The 19,766-nt window shown below is 45.0% G+C and overlaps 1 protein-coding gene across 1 annotated transcript; it reads right to left on the reverse strand.

Moving 5' to 3' along the window:
• Positions 1–510: 510 nt before the first annotated feature.
• Positions 511–4,647, reverse strand: FABP1 (fatty acid binding protein 1). Its single transcript, XM_037528872.1, has 4 exons — positions 4,538–4,647; positions 2,935–3,107; positions 1,442–1,534; positions 511–624 (listed from the first exon to the last, which is right to left on the reverse strand). The coding sequence occupies exons 1-4, from the start codon at positions 4,602–4,604 to the stop codon at positions 574–576; spliced, it is 384 nt and encodes a 127-aa protein (XP_037384769.1). The 5' UTR covers positions 4,605–4,647; the 3' UTR covers positions 511–573.
• Positions 4,648–19,766: the final 15,119 nt, after the last annotated feature.

Raw genomic sequence — 19,766 nt, forward strand, 5'->3', positions numbered from 1 at the left:
CCTACTCCTGTGTGACCACACACTTAGCTTATTACATCTGCAATGACTATTTCAAAGTAAGGTCACAATTGGAAGAACCAGAGATTAGGCCTTCAACATGTGAATTTTGGGAAGATGCAACTCAACCCAAAACAAATTCCAGAGCCTGGTGTAAAATACTGTTCAGAGGAACTCTTTTTCTTCCACAGTTTACTTCCTCTTATTGCATGCTGGGAATTTCCACTTGAGCTTCCTCTAGCCATGTCTGATGTCTCCTGCTAAGCCCAGTCCTCCCCTAACAGGGATAATTGTTTATTTAGTGGCTCATTTATTGTCCTTTTTGTTCATGTCCACTGTGGGTGGGATTGCTGTGACCACACTCAAGGGATTAGCTCCTTTTTACCTACCTGCATTCCTGACTGGGAAGATGAAATGGGCAGATGATTAAGGTTTACAAAAATATAGGTGATCATTGTTCACTGATACCAACAACGCCATCAATGAAAAGTCATTGAGAAGAAAAGACATTTGAAAACAACGTTCACTTTATTACATTAATTTTACATAGTAAAAGAATGTGAAATGCAGACTGGTTTAGATTCTCTTGCTGATTCTCTTCAAGACAATGTCGCCCAATGCCATAGTCTGAAAATTAGAAAAGAAGTCATGACATGTTCATCTGATGTTGAATCACAATAAATAATTAAGCCTGCAACATAGTCCCAAATATACTAACATAAGAAACAATTCAAAGATTCCTCTGTTTTTCATAGGACCAGAAGAAGTGTTGACAGTTTTTTCTAAAATCTCATGCCAAGTCTTTGTCACTTCACGTTCTCACTTAGCTGTTCTGTTCTGTTTACTGAATTCCTTTCTACATCAATGGCTGATACAGCAAGACCGTCTACACCAGTTCAATCTAATCCAGTTTCTCAATTTCATTGAGCACCTTCTATGCACCAAACTAATAATGAGAACGAAGGACACACGTGTGTAAACACACAGGCACCCAGTGTGGAGGACAGGAGGTACTGCGTGATCTTCCTCCCAATTTATGAGTGTATGTAAACATTGTATTCATCAGTTGAAGGATGCTCCTTTCTCCCTTGCCCCATATTCCCACTGTTTCTCTTTTCAACAAGACTGTGAGATAATGTACTCAGGGTAAAAGAGGAGACCATTAGCTTCAGCTGCAATGGAATGGAATGGAAAGATTTAGGTTTGAATCCTGGTTCCACCACTCATGGATGGATGGATGACCTTGGGACAGATCCCAAATTAAATCCATCCTGCCTTGTTTGCATGAGAGGGGAGGGCCAGGGGAGAAAGCAAATGAAGGGATGCCGACCAGGACTGGGTTCAGGACAGGCTCATCTCCCCCAGCTCTGCTGGTACCTCCCTGCTCTGCTGTGAATGTCCTGGGTGGCGGGGACCACATGTTTTATGCTCATAGCAAACTTACATGGGTGATTATGTCGCCATTGAGTTCGGTCGTGGACTTGATACCTTTGAAAGTTGACACCAGTTTGTTATCACCTTCCAGCTGAACCACTGCCTGCAGAGGACAGAAGAGATAGCCTGTGAGGAAGGGTCTGCTGAGGGAGGAGCCCCTCGATAAAGAGGCTGGCACTCCTGTTTGGGTCTCCCAACAACCCAACGTTCATCTTTGTGTCACACCGACAGAAGGGAGGTGCAGGTGGGAACTAAAGGAAATGTTAGGACTTCTTTTGTTCTACTTTTAACTGATGATATGTGATCTAGAAACAAGCCTAGGACACCTAAGTGGCCTCCAACACAATCACTAAAATAAAATTGAGTAAACTCTTAATTCTCTATGCTAACAGAGGGAGATAGTAGCAAATTTCAAAATATAGTCAAGTTTGGAGAACACGTTTTGAGTTGGTAAGTACCAATCCTTCCACTACATTCAGCTTTCCCATTGTGATCTCCTTTTCAAGTCTATGCATCCAGGAAGAGATAACAGGAACCTAGCAGTGGCCATGTTTCAAAAATTTGCCTCCAAAATGGGCAATTGGAAAAGGCCTGTGGTAAAACCCACAGTGGCCTGCCCCTCCCTTGGACATATCAAGAGAATTTCCTCCTAAAACTGATCACAGGTTTCTTGATCTGCCATGTTAAGTGTGGAGAAGCAGACATAAAGAGCTGTCAGAGGAGGCAGAAGACCAACTTGCCGAGCCTGTGTGCAGGGAGGAGTGAAGACACTCTGTGGTGTTGGGTGTGCTTGGGTGTGTGGAATCGCTGGGGTGGGAAGAGAGCCCCTGGTGATGGCACCTCACTGCCTGCACCACTGGCCACCACTCACATAGCCCCCACCCAGCTCTCCTGCACACCAAGAGCCACAGGCCAGTGGAGGTAACTTCTCTGCCACTGCCTCTGACTGTGAGGGTGACTGTGCCCATTTTACAGATAAACTGGCTGTGAGATTCTCAGTGACCACGGAGGCTTGGTCTGAGTGCCTGCCTAGAGCCTTGGTATCCTGGTGCTGCCAGTATCTCTTCCAGAAAGTCTCCCATGATTGCTAGCTCTAGGCTCAGCAAAGGTCAGTTTACTCTGGGCTCAAAGATAAGCTTAGGGCTGTTAAAGTTTTTTTCACTGACCCTTACTTGCCCACTGCTGGGTGGATATTGAGACAGGAGTGATGGGCAGGAGAGCAACCAAGACTCAGACTCCTGTTCTGTGCCCAGTTCCCCAAATCCAACACACAGGATAGCTTGGATTTGTGGGCCAGAGCACCTTCAGAGAGTTCTGGGGGAGTGGGAGCCACTTCCCTAAGAGCTTCTTCCATAAGAACTGTCTTTGTCTCTCTGCCCCCCTCCCAGAAGTGGGTTCAGAGATGATTCTTGTTTCTGGGAATAGTGAGGTGGAAACCTGAAGGAAGGAAGCCCTGGGACCAGGCTATGGAAGGAGAGGATGGCTGGAGGGGCCATTACCTACCTTGATCTTCTCCCCATTTATGAACTCAAACTCACTCTCCTCCCCCAAGGTGAACTCGTTGTAGATCACTTTGGACCCGGTGGTGACAGTGAGCTTGAAGTGCTTGCCATTTTGCACAACTTCTGACACCCCCTTGATGTCCTTCCCCTTCTGGATGACTTCATCGGGCATACCTGGAGGAATCCATGTGAGGGTTAGTGAAGGGGGAGGTGGGAGTTGCAAGGCTGTGGTTATAAGAGAACTGTGGCGTGGAGGTGCTGTGTGGCCCTGAGGCCACAGGCATTTACTGGAGTCCTGCGAGCATTGTGGGCTTTGAGCTCCGAAGGGAAGGTCAGAGGCCTGACCTGGGCTGCCTGCTATCTTCCTAGTTAGTGTACAAAAGTGGTGCTCCTCTGGCCTGAAGAACCTTTCCTCCATTCTCCTTCCTCCTCCTTCAATACCAGGAGTCTTTGCTCTTTATAGAAATATTTCATTCTCATCCCCAGGTAGACCATAGAGTTTATCACCCAGGCTGGATTACTCCCAAGAGTAAAAGGGGGTTATTTATTATGATGCAAAGACATGCATAAACTGGACTATGCCAGGCATACTTATGTCCACCTATCCCTACCTTGACTTTTGCAATCAAGACTCCTGAGGAATCCCTGCCCTGGGACAGAGCTTTACAGACATCAGCGGATGTCTATGCTGTTTTGTAAATCAAGAATCACAAACACCACGTGTGCTGACAGTGGGAGTACCGAGGACTGACATGCAAGTAAGGGATGTAACACACAGGTGGCAGAATTTGCCCTTGAGAAGATCCACTCTTTGTCCCAAAGGTCCTCCTCTCCCCGATTTGCTGTTCTCCCCACCTCTCGCCCTTTCTGCACCCTTCCTTATCACATTTCCCTTTGCTCACAAGGCTTCCTCCCCCTGGAAGCGCACACCCTTCCCACGTGCCCAGTGGAGGTGAGAGTAGGGTTGCTGGGACCAGACACCCACAGCAAATCCTGACTCAAACACTTCCTATCTACATGAGCTTGGTTGGGACTACTTAGTCTTTCTAGACCTCAGTTATGTCAACTTTAAAAATGGGAAAATAATAATACCCAACTCAGCTTTTTGGTGAGGATTCAATGAAGGATATCTAGTGTGCAACAGCACAGTGCCTGGCAGAGACTCAGCACTCCATACATTGTAGGGGACACTTATTAGCATTTATTTTCTCTCCTTTTCTTTAAACTGTGACCTTGGGAATATGGCTTATTGTCATCTCTCTCCCAGGTTATCTATCGGCACTGTACTCAGCATGACCTTGAGTCAATGTTTGGTAGAAGAATGAATGAATGAATGAATGAATGAATGAACAAGGCCCCACAAAGAAGTATCAGTAGAGGTGGTTTCCAGATCAGACCCTACTTTAGTGCTCTTTCCACTTGTCTACAGAGTGACCTTGTCCTGAGAGTAAAACACAAGCTGCAAGTGACTGCAAAAGTCAATAACATGGTCCTGGCCTGACCCTCTCCATCCATGAGACACCAAGACCCTGACTAGCCACCACCTGCAAGGCCAGACCCTCATGGCTGTGACCCCCCGTCTTGGCATTAACCCTAGAACTCACCAATTGCCTTCATGAAAGCCTCAAAGTTTTCCTGGCTCTGCAGCTGGTACTTGCCGGAGAAGTTCATGTTGGCGATGAGGCTTCCTCTTCACAGCTGATCTGCAGCTCTGTGGCTGGACCGCTCAGCATGGGCTGATTTATAGGGGGCTCCTTCCCCTTCAGATGTTGGCCATAGGTCAGTAGCTGTCAACTCCTTAATGACTGGGTTCAAACATTAACTCCTGAGAGCAATGGTCAGTGATAAAAAAAAAAAAAAACACACATACACACAACAGGATGGGCACAGCAGAGTTTGCTTTAATTCAGCAAACATTCATGGGTGTCAATCAAGTGCAAAACCCTGCAACCTGGAAGAGGCTACTCTCCCATGAAATGTGTGTGCATGAGTCTGCACATACAGGTAAATACACATATATGTGCATGTATGTGTATGGATCTAGATCTACATCTGAATTTCTGCTATTTCTCTGTGTCTGTAGCTCAAAAAATACCAAAGTATCCCTTTAATCTCAAAAATCACGTCTTACTTACATAACCTTATCATTACCAAACAACTTTTTAATCAACTCCAAGACTATTTTGTACTCTGGGAATCCCTTCTTGATGATTATAGGCTCCTCCACAGTCCAAATCTGTCTCCTTTTTGAAGTGTCAGAGCAGCAGATACTAAAGGGCAGGTGCAAACCATTGAAACCAGGTGTGTGGAAATCAAGATGCATTTTTTTAGGCAGAGACAAGATAGGTTTTCTTGCCCCATCTCTGCATGAAAGACAGGAATGAGGGAATTGGGGTTCTATGTGGGGAGCTTGGCCTTATGGGGCCCCTACTGGTGCTGGCCTTGGGAACTGACCTAGCAGGGCTCTGTGAGGCATTGGGATGTCCTTGTTAGTCAGGAAGCATCGAGAAGGGCCCAGAGGATCCACATGCCTCCATCTCCTGCCTCTGAAGTAACCTGGAGTACCCCTCTCTCCCCACTGCCCACCGCTGCCCTCCCCTCCTCCGTCTGGACTTCAGTTTCAACCTCTTCCCTAAAGCCTCTGGCCTTCTGCCCTCCCGGCCTCCTCTGCTGTGTGGGCAGAGACTGACCTGAAGGCAGTCTGAGACGAGTCACTTCAGGAGTGAGTCTCTGGTGGGACCCACTGCTCCAGAGACCACTGGCCCTGGGTGGTCCAGGAGGTTCACACAGCCTGGGGTTCATGTCCTGGCCATCCTACCCCCAAAAGCATTTGCACTTTTCTTATCACTAGCCTTAATTTTTGGCTTGGAGAAAGACTGTCGCTGCCTAAATTCAAGCAGAGGAGCCAGTCCTTCAAATCCCATCTCTGGTCTTCCTTTCAAGCTGCATTCCCACCTCTTCCTCCGCAGCCCATAGCTCTCGTCGGCCAACTCAACACAGAAGGGGTGTCCATGCCTCTGCGGCTGCTTTCCCACTGTGCTCCTGTCCTCCCTTCTCCAGTTATGTGCCTCCTCTGGGAGTCCTCTGGGGTCCAGGGCACCTTGCAAATACCTCTATTCTAACTCATGCTGGCATTATTTCTTTCCCACTGTACTTCTTCCTTGGTATTCCCAATACCTGGAATACAGTAGGTGCCCAATCAGTGATGGGTCAGCAAATAAAAACCATCAAAGCTACCATGGACATGGCTGTTCTTGTGAAGAGGAAATAGGAGATATGGTGTAATGGGATGGCACACACCTCCAGCCACTGAATCACTAGGGCTGGGCAGCAAGGAGATGAGTGCATGTTTGCACATGCGAAAGTGTGTGTGTGTGTGCATGTGTGTGTGTGTGTGCTTGCGAACATGCCTGTGTATCTAACGGGCTGGAGCTTAGCAGAGTCCAGTGAGAGGACCTGAGCAGGGCTGATATCAGCAACCCCAGATGGAGAACCAGTTCCTTCCTCGCACCCCTCTCCATCATTTTTTTCTTGTGTATTCCAGCCTGTGCCTGAGTAGATGATAGAAATTCCAGACGCAGCTGTTTCCTGGACACTTCTTTCTCCTAGGTGGGGTAGGGGCTCTCTTCTGTTCCTGTCTGTGGCATGGTTACCAAATGACACGCTCATTCGTCCATCAGCCAGACTGCAGCCCCCCTGCTTTCAGTCCCCCCAAACAGGCTGGGCTCCCGGACGCCTGCTCATGAAGGCGGCTGTCCTCAGGTTCTGGTGACAATGAGGCAGGGGACCTGTGGGTGGATGGGGGCTCATGCCGGGGGACAGTGATGCCACAGGCAAACAAGGCTGAGGAGCACAAGACTAGCACAGGCATGTCAGCCCACAGAATAGGCGTGCTCCATGTCCCCAGCCCCTCACACACGCCCTCCCAGATCTTGAGAGTTCTTAGAATCCTCTTACCCACCCATGTGCTCGGGCCGGGACCCCGCCCCAGCACCCCTGATGGAGGCTGTTACCAACCTCACTGCCACAGACCGCAGTGTGTGCAGGGACCACCGTGTGAGTGTGGGGCTGTGTACCTCTGGCACAGAGGGTGCAGCTCGCCCCGCTCAGCTGTCCTCTGGCAGTGCTCAGGTCACAAAGTGCTTTCGAGGTCAGGGCTGTCCCTGGAGGACGTTGAGAAGGCTTCTGTGCTGAGACTCATGGCCATTTATAGTGACCAGAAATGCCCTGGCACAGGACAAAGGTGGGGAGAGTGACTCAAAGCATGACGGGCACATCCATGGTCCCCTGGGAGTGCCCATATTAGACCCTAATCGCCTCCAGGTGGTGCAGAGTTTTTATTTTGTATATTTAAGGAAGGGAAAAATCTATTAAGAACTGGCATCAGAATTCTTTTGGAGAAGAAACTTGTGTGTGTGTGTGTGCGTGTGTGTGTGTACGTGCGCGCGCACATGCAAATGACTGGAGAGAGGGTTAGTGAGTCTCAAGGTCTGTGTGTCAGGGAGACCTAAGCATGAAGAAGCCCAGGGGAGTCCTGCTTGTGCTTCCTTCCTCCCTTCTAGATGCTGGAGGAGAAGAGGAAGGGGAGTGGAGCAGGCAGAGAGGAGAGGGGCCAGTGAGGTGTGGGGTGGTCATCACGAAGACACCCCCAGAGGCAGCAAGGTTAAAAGGTCCCCTAGAACTCTAGTGCTGAATTCATAGCTTCCCAGTTCCCTCCATCTGTAATCATCCCCTTGTGCTGCAAAGTGACTCCTCATCCATTTTTTTAAAATCTTCCCTGATGACTTTACAAATTTCATTAAAATACATATGTGAGTCAGTATATGTGCAATTGGAAAGTGATGAGGGGCCATGTTTGATTTCTGGATTGAGTGATGAAGCTGAGACAGTATACCTATAAATTGAAATTCCATGGAGGTACAGCCCTCCACCCTCAGAAATCGCAGGGAGGATTTCGAGAAATACAAGATAATTTTATTCAAATCCCCAAATACCATGCAATCCCACATGGCACATGCATTACATAGGCTAATACTCATGGGCTAATAGCTGGTGAATATTATCTAATGACCTTGCAATTGTTGAGCCCAGGTCTAAATTCAGGTCATACCTGGAACCCCACCCCATCTGCCACACCCACAAAGTTCTCTTGTCAAGGACCATATCTGTATAAACTTGCTTAAACGGGGAGCACAGGAACTTTGCAGTCCAAAATCAATGAAGCAATCACCAAGGAAGTGGCAGTGACAAGGCCATTTATTCCACACATACCCCAGCCCTGCCCCACACCCCAAGCCTCACAAGTAAGTGCTCCATTTGGGAGCATTCACTAGCAGTCCCTGGGTCCATCATGCTTCCTCGTGCAGCCACTGCATGCCCCACATCCTTCCCCAAATACAAGGAAACCCAGTGTATACCTTTATATCCAGAAGTCAAAGACACATCCCACAGAGCTGCTTTCTGGGATCTGTGGGGAAGGTGGGGATGTGGGCCATGAAAGTTTCTCCACACAGCAAATCAGCATCCATCCCAGATGCTGAACAACAGCGTTGTGGACCCCTTTTCTAGGGTCTGAAGAAGAGCAGAGTGTGTGAATGAACACCCTACAGACCCCTCTGCCTGAACCAGCACCCCTCCTGTCCCATCCAGCAGCCCTGCACATGACCAACTCAGGCTGATCAAGGTGCTGGCTCAGCACGACAGTCTGACAGCCCCCCCAGCAAATGGTCAGCTGACAAAGGGAGAGCGAGGTAGACCGACTGATGGATTGGAGGTGAAGACTTCCTTCCCTTTTGACTAGATTTCTTTTGTGTGTGAGTCTTGAAGCCACAGAGCTTTAGTAGCCATTTCAAAATTTTACACTATTAAGTAGTTTTCCATAAAATTAGGAGAGGGTGATGACATCTCCCACCCACAAGCTAAGCAAACACAAGAAGAGATAAGCTTAATTGCAATGACAAAGTTCAAGTGGGTTACAAGGAAAAAAAATGACAGACTCTCATCTGTGGCAACACCTTGTGATTCTGTCAAGCCAGAGACTCCAGTCCCCACCAGACACCCCTCTCCTCACATTCCCTGCTCAGATGAGCAGTGCGGGGGGTGAGGGAGGAAAAGGATGGGGGAGAGGAGGTAACACACCTCTTGGTGGCAGAATGTGGGTCTGGCAGGCATTTGTTTGAGGTCAGGCACCTTTGTGTCTGATGCCAGGTGTCTGCAGTGCCTGCCTGCCCATGTCCTGGGTTTCAGGAAGGGCCCTGTGCGGCCCATACTTCTATTAGAGACGGGGTTGCAGAGGGCAGGGCTTGGGGTTTGGTCCAGCTCTTCCCTCTACCTAGAGTATGACCCTGCATGAGTCTGTCTGACTGGGACTTATTCCTCATACTTTAAATGGTCATGACACTCTCTCTTTGCCTGTCTCTGCCTTGTGTTAACTGTCAAGTCCTGCAGGAATGTGAGGCTCACATCAGAAGGGGGTCAGAGCACCTTGCATTTGCCTCTGCCAAGTGTCCCAGATGTATCAGAGGCCCAGGACCAATGTGTATGCTTGGCTCCTGGCTTGGGGACAAACTTCCTGTTGCCCTGGGCCCACGGGTGATGTTTCCAGGACCTGGCTTGCTGTGTGCAGCTGTCCTGCCAGACATCTCAGTTCCCTCTTTGTGTCCTCTGTAAGCCTGAGGCCTCATTTTCTCCTCCTGAGGGGCATGAGAACGCACCATCCTGGTGTACGCCTGACCTGATTATTTGGGTCTATTTCCAGATCTGGCAACCACCCCAGGACCTCTGGCCTCAGCTCACTGCTTTCTGCTCTCAGTTCTGTGTTTTTGGCTCCTGGGGACTTTCTTTCTTGTGACCTCAGCCATGTATCTGAAAAACTGTTATGGTTCAACCAGCTCCTTGTAGCTGTGTGAAGGGAAGAGATTGTATCAGCTCAGTTGGCCACGTCATGGATCCTAAAGCCTAGGATTTTTATGACATGCTGTTTTAATTTCTTTTGATGAGATGGCAGGATATAAAAAAATTGAAAGGCAATCTTTAGCCTTGTTTTTCATATGCTTATCCTATCTCTTCAATCAATGTAGATTCCTTAAAGAATCCCCTTGTAGCAACTGCCCTTGTCCTAGAATAAGATCTGTGTGAAAACCATTCAATGTCCTTGGCATTTTAGTGGTGGGTCTGCTGAAAGGACCCATTGGGAGGCAGAAGTACCTCAATATTACCTCAGTTAAAAATAAATAAGTAGGACCTCCCCTGGTGGCACAGCAGTTGAGCGCTGGGCTGCAAAGCTGCCCACAGCCTCTGCAGCGCCGGTTGGAACCCCCTGCCACTGGCGAGGGTCCCACAAGGCGCGCAGATCTCTCCTGCTGCCCGCTACTCCCCTCAGCAGTGTATTTCGTCAGTCTGCCTGTTCTGTTCCCCACTCTGGCTCTGGTGAATTCTCTCACCCTCGAGCTTCTGTCTGTACCCAGTGCTTATATAAATAAATAAATAAATCTTTAAAAACAAACAAACAAACAAATAAATAAATACATTTAAAAAAACTAATCTGAGATACAAACTAAGATAATGGAGGTGGAATGGGGAAAGCACAAATACACCAAATGAAATTTTTTGGGGTAGTGGTTTGCATTGTAAAAGGACCATACTACACAGATTACACTGAAATGCAACAAAATTTCTCTTTACCCAGTAACTTTTCAGAATATTCTTGTTGTATAAAGTGACACATTTCTACAGTTTATTTATTTTTTTGAGCATTTTAATTTTATTTTATATATTTTTTTATTTTTGCACAATGTATGCATTTTCATCGTGGTTATAGTCCCCATACAATTCCCACTCCCCTTGTTTTGATCCTACTCCTTCCTCCCCCCGCCCCTGTAGTGTGTCTCTGGTTTATAGTTGCTTGTTGATTCTGATTTTTACTTTATTATAATTAGTCTTTTTCCTGGTCCCTTATTTAGGTTTTCTAAATTCCTGTTATGAGTGAAACCATCTGGTATTTTTCCCTTTCTTTCTGGCTTATTTCGACTGGATCAAGAAGATGTGGTACATATACACAATGGAATATTACTCAGCAATCAAAAAAGATAATTTGCATCAACATGGGTGGAGTGGGAAGGGATCGTGCTCAGCAAAATAAGCGTTCCTACAGTTTAATTCAGGGTACCCCAGTGAGCTCTCCTTTAACGATGCTGTAAAATAGAAACTTCTGTGGGTTACGTGGCAGGCAGCAGAGATAATTGAGTCTGATGTAATCAATAAAGAACTCAAAACTTATCTGTAAGGCTAGTTCATAAGGCCCCTATTTTGGCTGTAAAAGCAATGATGTTTGTTTGTCCCATGTCCCTGTGTCCTTGTGTCCCTTGCCCTCTGAGAGTTGGAAGTTATTTCAGTTGGCTTCAAAGTCAGCCTGCTCTCTTCAAAGGGAAAGCTCTTTCAAGTAGTCTGGGCCAACTTGCCACTCCCACCCTGCAGCCCTGCCTTCTATGTGCCTCAGAGCCATGAGTCATCAAGGCATCTGGGCTTCAAGGTGGGATGGTCACCCCACTGACATCCCTCAGGGTCAGCTCCAGAGTCCTCCATGAAGGTGATGAGCTCACTTCTTCTTTGCTCCCAGTCTCCCCCAAAGTAATTTCTATTCTACTCTATTTACTCTATTATGTTAATAACAATAAAATAACAAAATGTGCTAATTGAACATGAAGTAGAACATGCTTTCCTGGTACTTTGTATTTCACTGAATTCACAAATCAAGTCTAGAAAAATTGGTTAGGAAACTTTTGCAAAAATTCTAGCAAAGAGGACCTAACCTGGGAAGACACAGGAGGGTATGAACTACAGAGTTGTTCTGTAATTGCAGCTGAGAGCCTGTGGGGATGCATTGCAGTGGAGGGCCTGGGAAGAGCTAAGGATGCCCTTGGAAGCCCCAGTTTGGGTACTATGGGGGTGATAATGCCATTCACCCACTTGAGTGCAGGAGTAGGGAAAAGATAGTCATCTTTGCCTCTTCCCTTTTCTCCTTCTAGCTGGAAGTATTCCCCCCTCACTATGGAGCCTCCTCCTCTAGTCTCTGTGCCCCTCTTAATGTTTGGGCCACTCTATCTTACCACCTCACTGGCTCATGTCTTCTTTCCTCTCTGGAGGGTGAGGAGCTCGGTGGCAGGGCACATATGCTCACGCTTGTCTCTTACTGGACTATCATGGTCCCTGGCACAGAGATAGGCTCAGCAGTGTTTGAAGAGTAAAGCAATGGCTGTAAGAAAGTAATGATGGCTGTTTGTGCACGTGTGTATCATGCCTTCCCCTTTCTGTCCCACCCTCTTTAGTTCCTAAATGGTTCCCCCTTATCTGAGAGGCTATGCTCCAAGATCCCCGTGCATGCCTAGAACTGAGATTAGTACTGAACCCTAAATGTACTGTTTTTCCTATACATATATATGTACATATGTATAAATATATGCACATACACATACATGTTTAATTAATAAATGAGGAGCAGTAAGAGATTAATAATGACTAATAGTAAGGTTGGAAAATGTTATAACAATATACTGTAATAAAAGTTACATGAATGTGGTCTCTCACTGAATATCTTGTTGTATGTACTGTTTTTGGACCCCAGCTGCCCACAAGTAACTGAAACAGCAGAAGAGAAAATATGGATTGAGGCAACTGCTATAGACTGTTTGCACATTGTCATGGGTCCAGGGTTTCCCTTAAATCCTGAAGGCAAAACCTAGCACTGGTGTCAACCGTTCAACAGAAACAGCTGAAGCCAGATGGAAGTTGTTCAGCAGAATTCACTCAGGATGCCTTGTCACCCCTCACCTGTGCTGGGCCCCCTCATCTGCTGGGGTACCCTGGTTGTATACATGTCATATGGGCTCAGCAAGTACTTCATAAACGTTAAAATGGAGCATCTTCTCCTGTCAGGATCTGTGGTCTGTTATGTTCTTAACCCAGAAATTTGAACTTATTTGGCTTCAAGGAATGGGAGCCACGCTGACATTCTCATTGTAGTGTCATTTAATAGGACTGAAAAAAAAAAAGCAGGTGGGGAGGGACAACAAAAACAGCCATCAGTAGGGTCGATGACACAGATTATGGTCCGCCTGTGACTTGAGCTGCTGTGTGGTGTAGTCATCAATAAGAATGAGTGAGTTCTGTTTGTACTGACTTGGAACAATTTCCAAAGATGTGCTGTTAACGTAATAAAAGGTAGCTACAGAAAATTATATAGAATGATTTCATTTGAAAATAAAAGCCCTAGCTAGCACAATTATACCAGCACATCTACCCACCCACACTGAGAGGCTGTCTGGGCTGTAGCTCTGACAAGAGCAGCAGGAGAGAAAGAGCTAGTGGAAAGATTTTTTTAAAGATTTATTTTTATTTATTTGCACATACAAGAACTGGGGTGTAGGCCAGAGGTACGTGGGTGTGTGTGAGAGTATTTACCAGAGACAGAGTGGGGAGCAGAAAAGGTGGATCTACTGAAATACACTGCTGAGGGGAGCAGTGGGCAAGACAGAAGAGGTCTGCTGTGCCTTTTGGGTTAGCTTCCTGGCTGCTGATCGAATGCATGCTGCAGTGTCTTCAGCAAGCTTCATAGTGCTGAGACTTAACCCCTTGTGCCACCAGGGAGGCCAGCCAGTGGAGAGATTTTTGGGCTTGTTTTTATTTATTTTTTTTCCAGTGTCTTTCTTGTGTGATTGGATTTTTTTTATAATGAGGCAGCCGTTGCCTGTGTGAGAAGTACCAGCCCAATCTCTCCCTGAGCTAGAAAGAGTGGTCCTGCTCCCACCCGCAAAGATGGAACAGCGGCTGCCCAATCTAGACCACAGGAGCTCTGTGCCAGAACCCTTGCGTTTCTACTGCCTGCCCTTGCCTGTCAACATCCAAAACTTAGTGGAGACTTCCTGTTACTAGGCATGATATATGAATGATCCCATTTATACCATGTGTTAAAGTCTTTTTAAAAATGAGCATTCTGCTTTGTGAAATAAGCCAGAAGGAAAAAGAAAAATAATGGATGATTTCACTTATAGGAGAAATATAGGGGAACCAAATAAAGGATCAGGAAAGAAAAAATAAATAAAAAGACGAAGCTAGCAGGGAACTCTAAATCAGAGACATTCTGCAGGGGAAGGGGAGAGGGAGGGATTAAAATAGGGGGTGGGGAAGAGCATAAGGGACTATGGTGATGGCTCATGGGTGATTTGGTGGTGGGAATTTTACAGGGACCACACCTGCGAGGAGAAATCAAACATTGTACAAAAATGAAGAGTGATGTAAAAATTATATATAAATAAATAAATAGAGATGAGCATTCTGAGGCAAAGTAAAGGAACTTTGTCTGAGAAAAGTAAAGGAAATTTCTGAGAAAAATAAAGGAACTTTACTCAAAATATCTTGGATAAGAAGCAGAGGAGGCAGGAGTGAAACCCAGGGAGTCTGGATCTAGGGCCTAGACCGTGTGATGGTGGTATAAGATGAGAAGTGGAACTTCATCAGCTTCCCCAGGTGTCTGATGATCCATGGTGTCCATACAGCAAACTCATAGGAAATTTGCATGGAAAACTTTGCAGATAGATCTTTTCAGGCCAGAACTGTTCTGGTCCACTTGTTAATACCAGATCTGTGGGTGGTTCTATATAGGAGGAACCATTCTAAGTCCTTTGTCAAGATGTTTTTCCAGAAACATGCAAGGTCTCCAAGCCAGGGGACAGCTTCACAATAACAGTACCTCATTAATGCTCCATCTAGTGTTTAAGGCTGCCAAGCTCTTCAGGCATGGTAGGTTCCAAAATTCTGAGCTATTCTAAGCTATTCTGAGCTGTTCTGTATACTGTCAACAGGCACAAGGATACATAAAGCTCCATTTGGCCTGAAAATAAAGGGAAAAATCTTTGGGCTCCCTGAATTATCATCTCTCCTCTTAGTGCTTTAAGATCTGGTTGAATTATTAAAAATGTAAATATTGTGCCATTTTGATTAAGAAGTAAACGCACAAGCTACAAAAAGCAGAATGTCTGTGCCTACTTTTGGTCTTGATCTATAATACAACTGGGAGAATTTCAACTTTTAGGAAATAATAACCATAATATTAATAAAGGTACAATGATAAAATTGGACATGGAGGTTTTAGGTTTGTAATAACATTCCTATTTCTGTTTTCTTTTATTATTATTATTATTTGTAACTTTCTTCAGGACAGAGAATTTTTAAGTATTACTTTTGGGGCTTAGCCAAAGAGTGACAACTCTTTTAGCATTTGCCTCCTGGCATGATTTTTGATTACACAGGGAGTAAATGCTTTGCATAAGGTGAAGAGGAGAGACTTACAGGAGATCTATGAGAAGGGGCCTGGAGTCAGTTTAAGGTACATCTTTGTAAGGACTCCTTTAGGCTCCATGGGGCCTCCCTGGTGGAGCAAGGGGTTAAGCACTGCACTATGAAGCAATCCCAAGCCTCTGCACAAGATCAATCGCCAGCAGCCAGGGAGCAACCCACATGGCAAAGCAGATCTCTCAAGTCTGGCCCGCAGCTCCCCTCAGCAGTGTGTTTCAGTCAGTCTGCCTTTCTGTCCTCCACTGTTTCTGGTGAATCCTCTCAACCCCCCCCCCACCCACCCCCCACCCCCCCCCCTGCCCCCTGTTCTTTTCCCCACTCTGTCTCTGATGAATCCTCTCACCTCCCCCTCCCTGCATCTCTGGCCTGTACCCCAGTTATTGTATGCATAAATAAATAAATCTTAAAAAAAAAACTAAAGCCATTGTCCTTGGAAAAAAGCCTGGGGGAATGCAGGAGCCCAGGTGCAGGAAGAGCTCACAGAAAGCTTGTTGTCCACTGAGAGCAGGAGTGAGACCTAGCACCCCATCTGGTGATAAGTATGTATTGGAGTGGGGGTAGGGGAGTGGGGCATTTAAAATAGTAAGTCTATCTCCAGCCCAAATTCCTCCTTTGACCGAGGTTTTTGAGAATTTGGTTAAATTTCAACTAAACATTATTTGACTGAACTATTCCAGGTAACTCAGGACACTGAGTCTGGCAGTCTGTGTTGGCTGTCTTTGCTGAAAATAGCTCTGATGAGAAATGTTCTCCAAGGTTAAGGCAAAGCTTCCAAGGACACTGTCATCTTGAGAAAGGTCAAGATTAACCTTGGTAAGTGGGATTCGAGCCTTTATTTACAAAGATGTGAAGACTTGACATGGATCTATTAGGTGTCTCCACCCATTCACTTGACTCCTTTTCCAAATAGGCCAAAGTGGACAAACTCTTGACCCTGGTTTTGTTTGCTATTTTCCATTGCAGATTGGGGAGACTGATTCAAAAAGATCCCAGTTTAATGCATCTTAAATTAGTTAATTATTTTTTAATTGAAAATACCAATTTAATTCTACTGTTTTATTTAAAATGCTCCAGCTCCTTACTATCCCCCAACAATCATTTGATATAGCAGTAGACTAACATTAGGCTACTTCAAGATTATATTGTGTATTCTAATAAAAATGCTGAATCAAAAAAACAAACAAAAAAAAAACCACAAAAAGATACCAGTTTCCTCCAAATTAGAAAATGTCAAACCTTAGCATGAACATACAAAGTACCAAGATTTACTCATTCCCAACCACCTATTGGAATGCAGACACAGTGGATAAAACTCCCATTTCACCAGAGAGAAAACGGAAACTCAGAGAAGGAAAGCTTTGTCTCAGGTTACACCAACAGGAAGTGGGTTCTTCTGAGAGTTATCCTAAATCTGCCCCCACAAGGCCATTTTTATTCAAATGCAAAGCAAAATGTGTGTTTTAATGAAGTATTTATATTCAGAATTTGGAAACCTCTCTTTTAGTTCACCCCTAGCAAATTTGACTACCAGACTGGAGAACCTGAGAAATAGTGATGAACACATTGCAGGTGCTAAATGACTATATATTGAATGAATGAGGGAGTGAGTGAATGACTGAGTGTTGACTGCTTCAGAGGCCCCCCGGCTGCAGCAGTATCCCGTGGTCCTTCTTATTAAACCACCTCAGGCCAAAGCAAGAGTCACCAGGGAAGGACCAGGCCCCTCTGCTCTCTGGGCTGGTCCACCCCAGTCACCATTACTTCCATCACTGAGCCTCACTCAACTGGTCTCTCAGTGCTGTGCTGCATGCCAGGATGCTGCCTTGCTCCCTGTAACCAAGTCTTTCAGGCAGCAAGGGGTTTTGGACCTTGTCTTCTGTCCAAGCAGTGCCCACACACCTGCCCCATATCTTACATACACCACTCCTTTCTCTCACCCTCATGGGTGTATATTAGGACCAAACGATGGGAGCCACAACATGACAGAGAGGAGCTTGAATTCAGATTATAAAAGAAAAGGAAATTATCAACCAGCTTCTGTGCTTCGTTGGTAAAGTGTGACCTGTGACTCCCCTGGGAAGTGCTGCTGCTGAGAATGAAGCAGTGGTTGGAGGCCTCCCTGACCACTCCAGGGGGCTCCCTTCCTACCTTCACCACCCCCTTTAGAAAGCTCCACTTGCCCTGCAGTTTGACCACCATTCTCTACATCCCAGTCACCGTTGGAGGTCACTGAACCCTGGCTTGGGAGACCCTGCTGCTGGCACTCGAGTAAACAAACAAGATTGTCACACATTGTACCTTGAACCATTCACAGACTCAAACTGCCACATTTACAGTTTATGGCTGCCAGTCATCTCCAGTAAATCTTAGGGAGGATCCCTGCTATTTATTTCCACCTCTGCTCCCAAGATCCTCAATGGACATAAGAAACTGGCATAATCAATTGAAAAAAGAACAAATTCTTGGCTACACAATCCTGCCAGTGCATCAACTCCCAAACCACAATTTTCACATTAGTGGAATAAGAAGCAATTTATTTATATACTCACTCAACAAATATTTATTAATCACTATCATGCCAGAACTTTACTCATCCCTTGTTAATATCACTATTAACATGTTGTAGCCATTGTCCTTGAGGAATTTCCAGGTTTTCACCCTCCCAGAAGTCGATGCTGGCTGTCCTTTGGCATAGCTGAGAGCGTTCAGGAAGTTCAACTGCAGCAGTGTCCCATGGTCCCTTAGGAAGATACACCCACATCCCCTAAATTCTTCACCTCTGGTAACTTCAGTTTGGTTATCAATATCTATTAGTTTGTATTTATTTGGTTTAGTCAGTTTATCCACTTTGTTTCCATGTATTGTACATATAGGTGTAGTCATCCAATTTTTGCCTTTCCCCTCCCCACTTATTTTGCTTCAAATAATCCCCTCAAGTTTCTTCCATTGTGTCGTGACACAATTTCATCATTCCTTATAGGTGAATAGTATTCCTTTATGTATCTATACCACATTTTCTTTATCCAGTCATCTATCAGTGGACACTTAGATTGCTTCCATACCTTAGCTATTATAAGTAATGGTGCAACAAACAATGGAGTGCATGTAATTCTTTGAGTTGATGATTTCATAGTCTTTGGATGGCTATCCAGGAGTAGGATTGCAGGATCAAATGATAGTTCTATTTTTACTTTTCTGAAGAATGTTCCTAATGCTTTCTGAAATGGCTGCACCAATTTACATTCCCACTAAAAGTTTGTAAATATTCCTCTTCCTCCACTTGCTCGCCAACACTTTTTGTTAGCAATCTTTTAAATGTAAACCATTCTCACATGTGTGAGATGATACTCATTATGGTTTTGCTTTGTTGCTCTAATGAGAAGTGCTGTTGAACATTATTTCATGTTTGTTGGCCATTGTATAGTCTCTTGGGGAAGAGTATCTATTCAGATCTTCTGACCATTTTAAAAATTGGGTTGTTTTTCACTTGCAAATTGAATTAACTCTTTTTGCCTATTAACCCTTTATGAAATATCTAATATGCAAATATCTTCTCCCATTCATTTGGTTGATTTTTTTAATCTGTTAATTTTTCTTTTACTGTGCAAAAACTTTAAATTTGATATAGTCAGATTTAACAATTTAACAAATAAATAATTTTTTATTTTTGCTTTCATTTTTCTTGCTATTGGGCTCAGGTCCCCAAAGACATCTCTATTATTGATGTCATGGAACATCAATGTTCCATGTATATTATGGTTTCATGTCTTACTTCCAAATCTTGAATCAATTTTGAATTTATTCTTGTGTATGGGGTTAGAGAGTGATCATGCTTTATTCTTTTAGTTATGGTTGCCCAGCATTTCCAATACCATTTGTTGAAGAGATTTTTCTTTGCCCATTGTATAGTTGTGACTCCTTTGTCATAAGAATGATTGGAGATCAATATATATATGAATCTATTTCTGGACTCTCAATTCTATTCCATAGATTTGCATCTATTTTTACTTTAATGCCACATTTTTTTTTAAGATTTATTTATTTATGCATACAAGAGCTGGGGTGCTGGCCAGAAATACGGTGGGTGAGAGGATCCTCCAGAGACAGAGTGGGGAGCAGAACAGGCAGATGTACTGAAATATACTGCTGAGGGGATCAGCAGGTGAGACAGGAGAGGTCTGCTGCTCCATGTGGGTCAGCTTCCTGGCTGGATATCGAACTCATGCTGCAGTAGCTGCAGATAGCTCCACAGTATTGCGTCTTAACCCCTGACACCATCAGGGAGGCCCCAATGCCACACTGTTTTAGTTACTGTTGCTTTAGTCTAAAACTGGGTACCATGAAGTCTCCATTTTTCTTCTTTTTTTCTCAAAATTGTTGTAGCTATTTGGGGCCTTTGGCGGTTCCATATAAATTCTAGTATATTTTCATTCCTTGAAAAATATTGGTATTCTGATAGGGATTACATTGAATCTGTACATT

This window comes from Talpa occidentalis, unplaced genomic scaffold (assembly GCF_014898055.3).
Source record: "Talpa occidentalis isolate TD23 unplaced genomic scaffold, MPIMG_talOcc4v2.1 talOcc4.5, whole genome shotgun sequence".
Taxonomy (NCBI): Eukaryota; Metazoa; Chordata; class Mammalia; order Eulipotyphla; family Talpidae; genus Talpa; species Talpa occidentalis.

Coding starts and splice junctions, on each gene's coding strand:
- FABP1 (XM_037528872.1), bottom strand. CDS start 4,604: ATGAACTTCTCCGGCAAGTACCAGCTGCAGAGCCAGGAAAACTTTGAG. Junction 3,108..4,537: donor GGCTTTCATGAAGGCAATTG/GTGAGTTCTAGG, acceptor GGATTCCTCCAG/GTATGCCCGATGAAGTCATC. Junction 1,535..2,934: donor TAAATGGGGAGAAGATCAAG/GTAGGTAATGGC, acceptor TGTCCTCTGCAG/GCAGTGGTTCAGCTGGAAGG.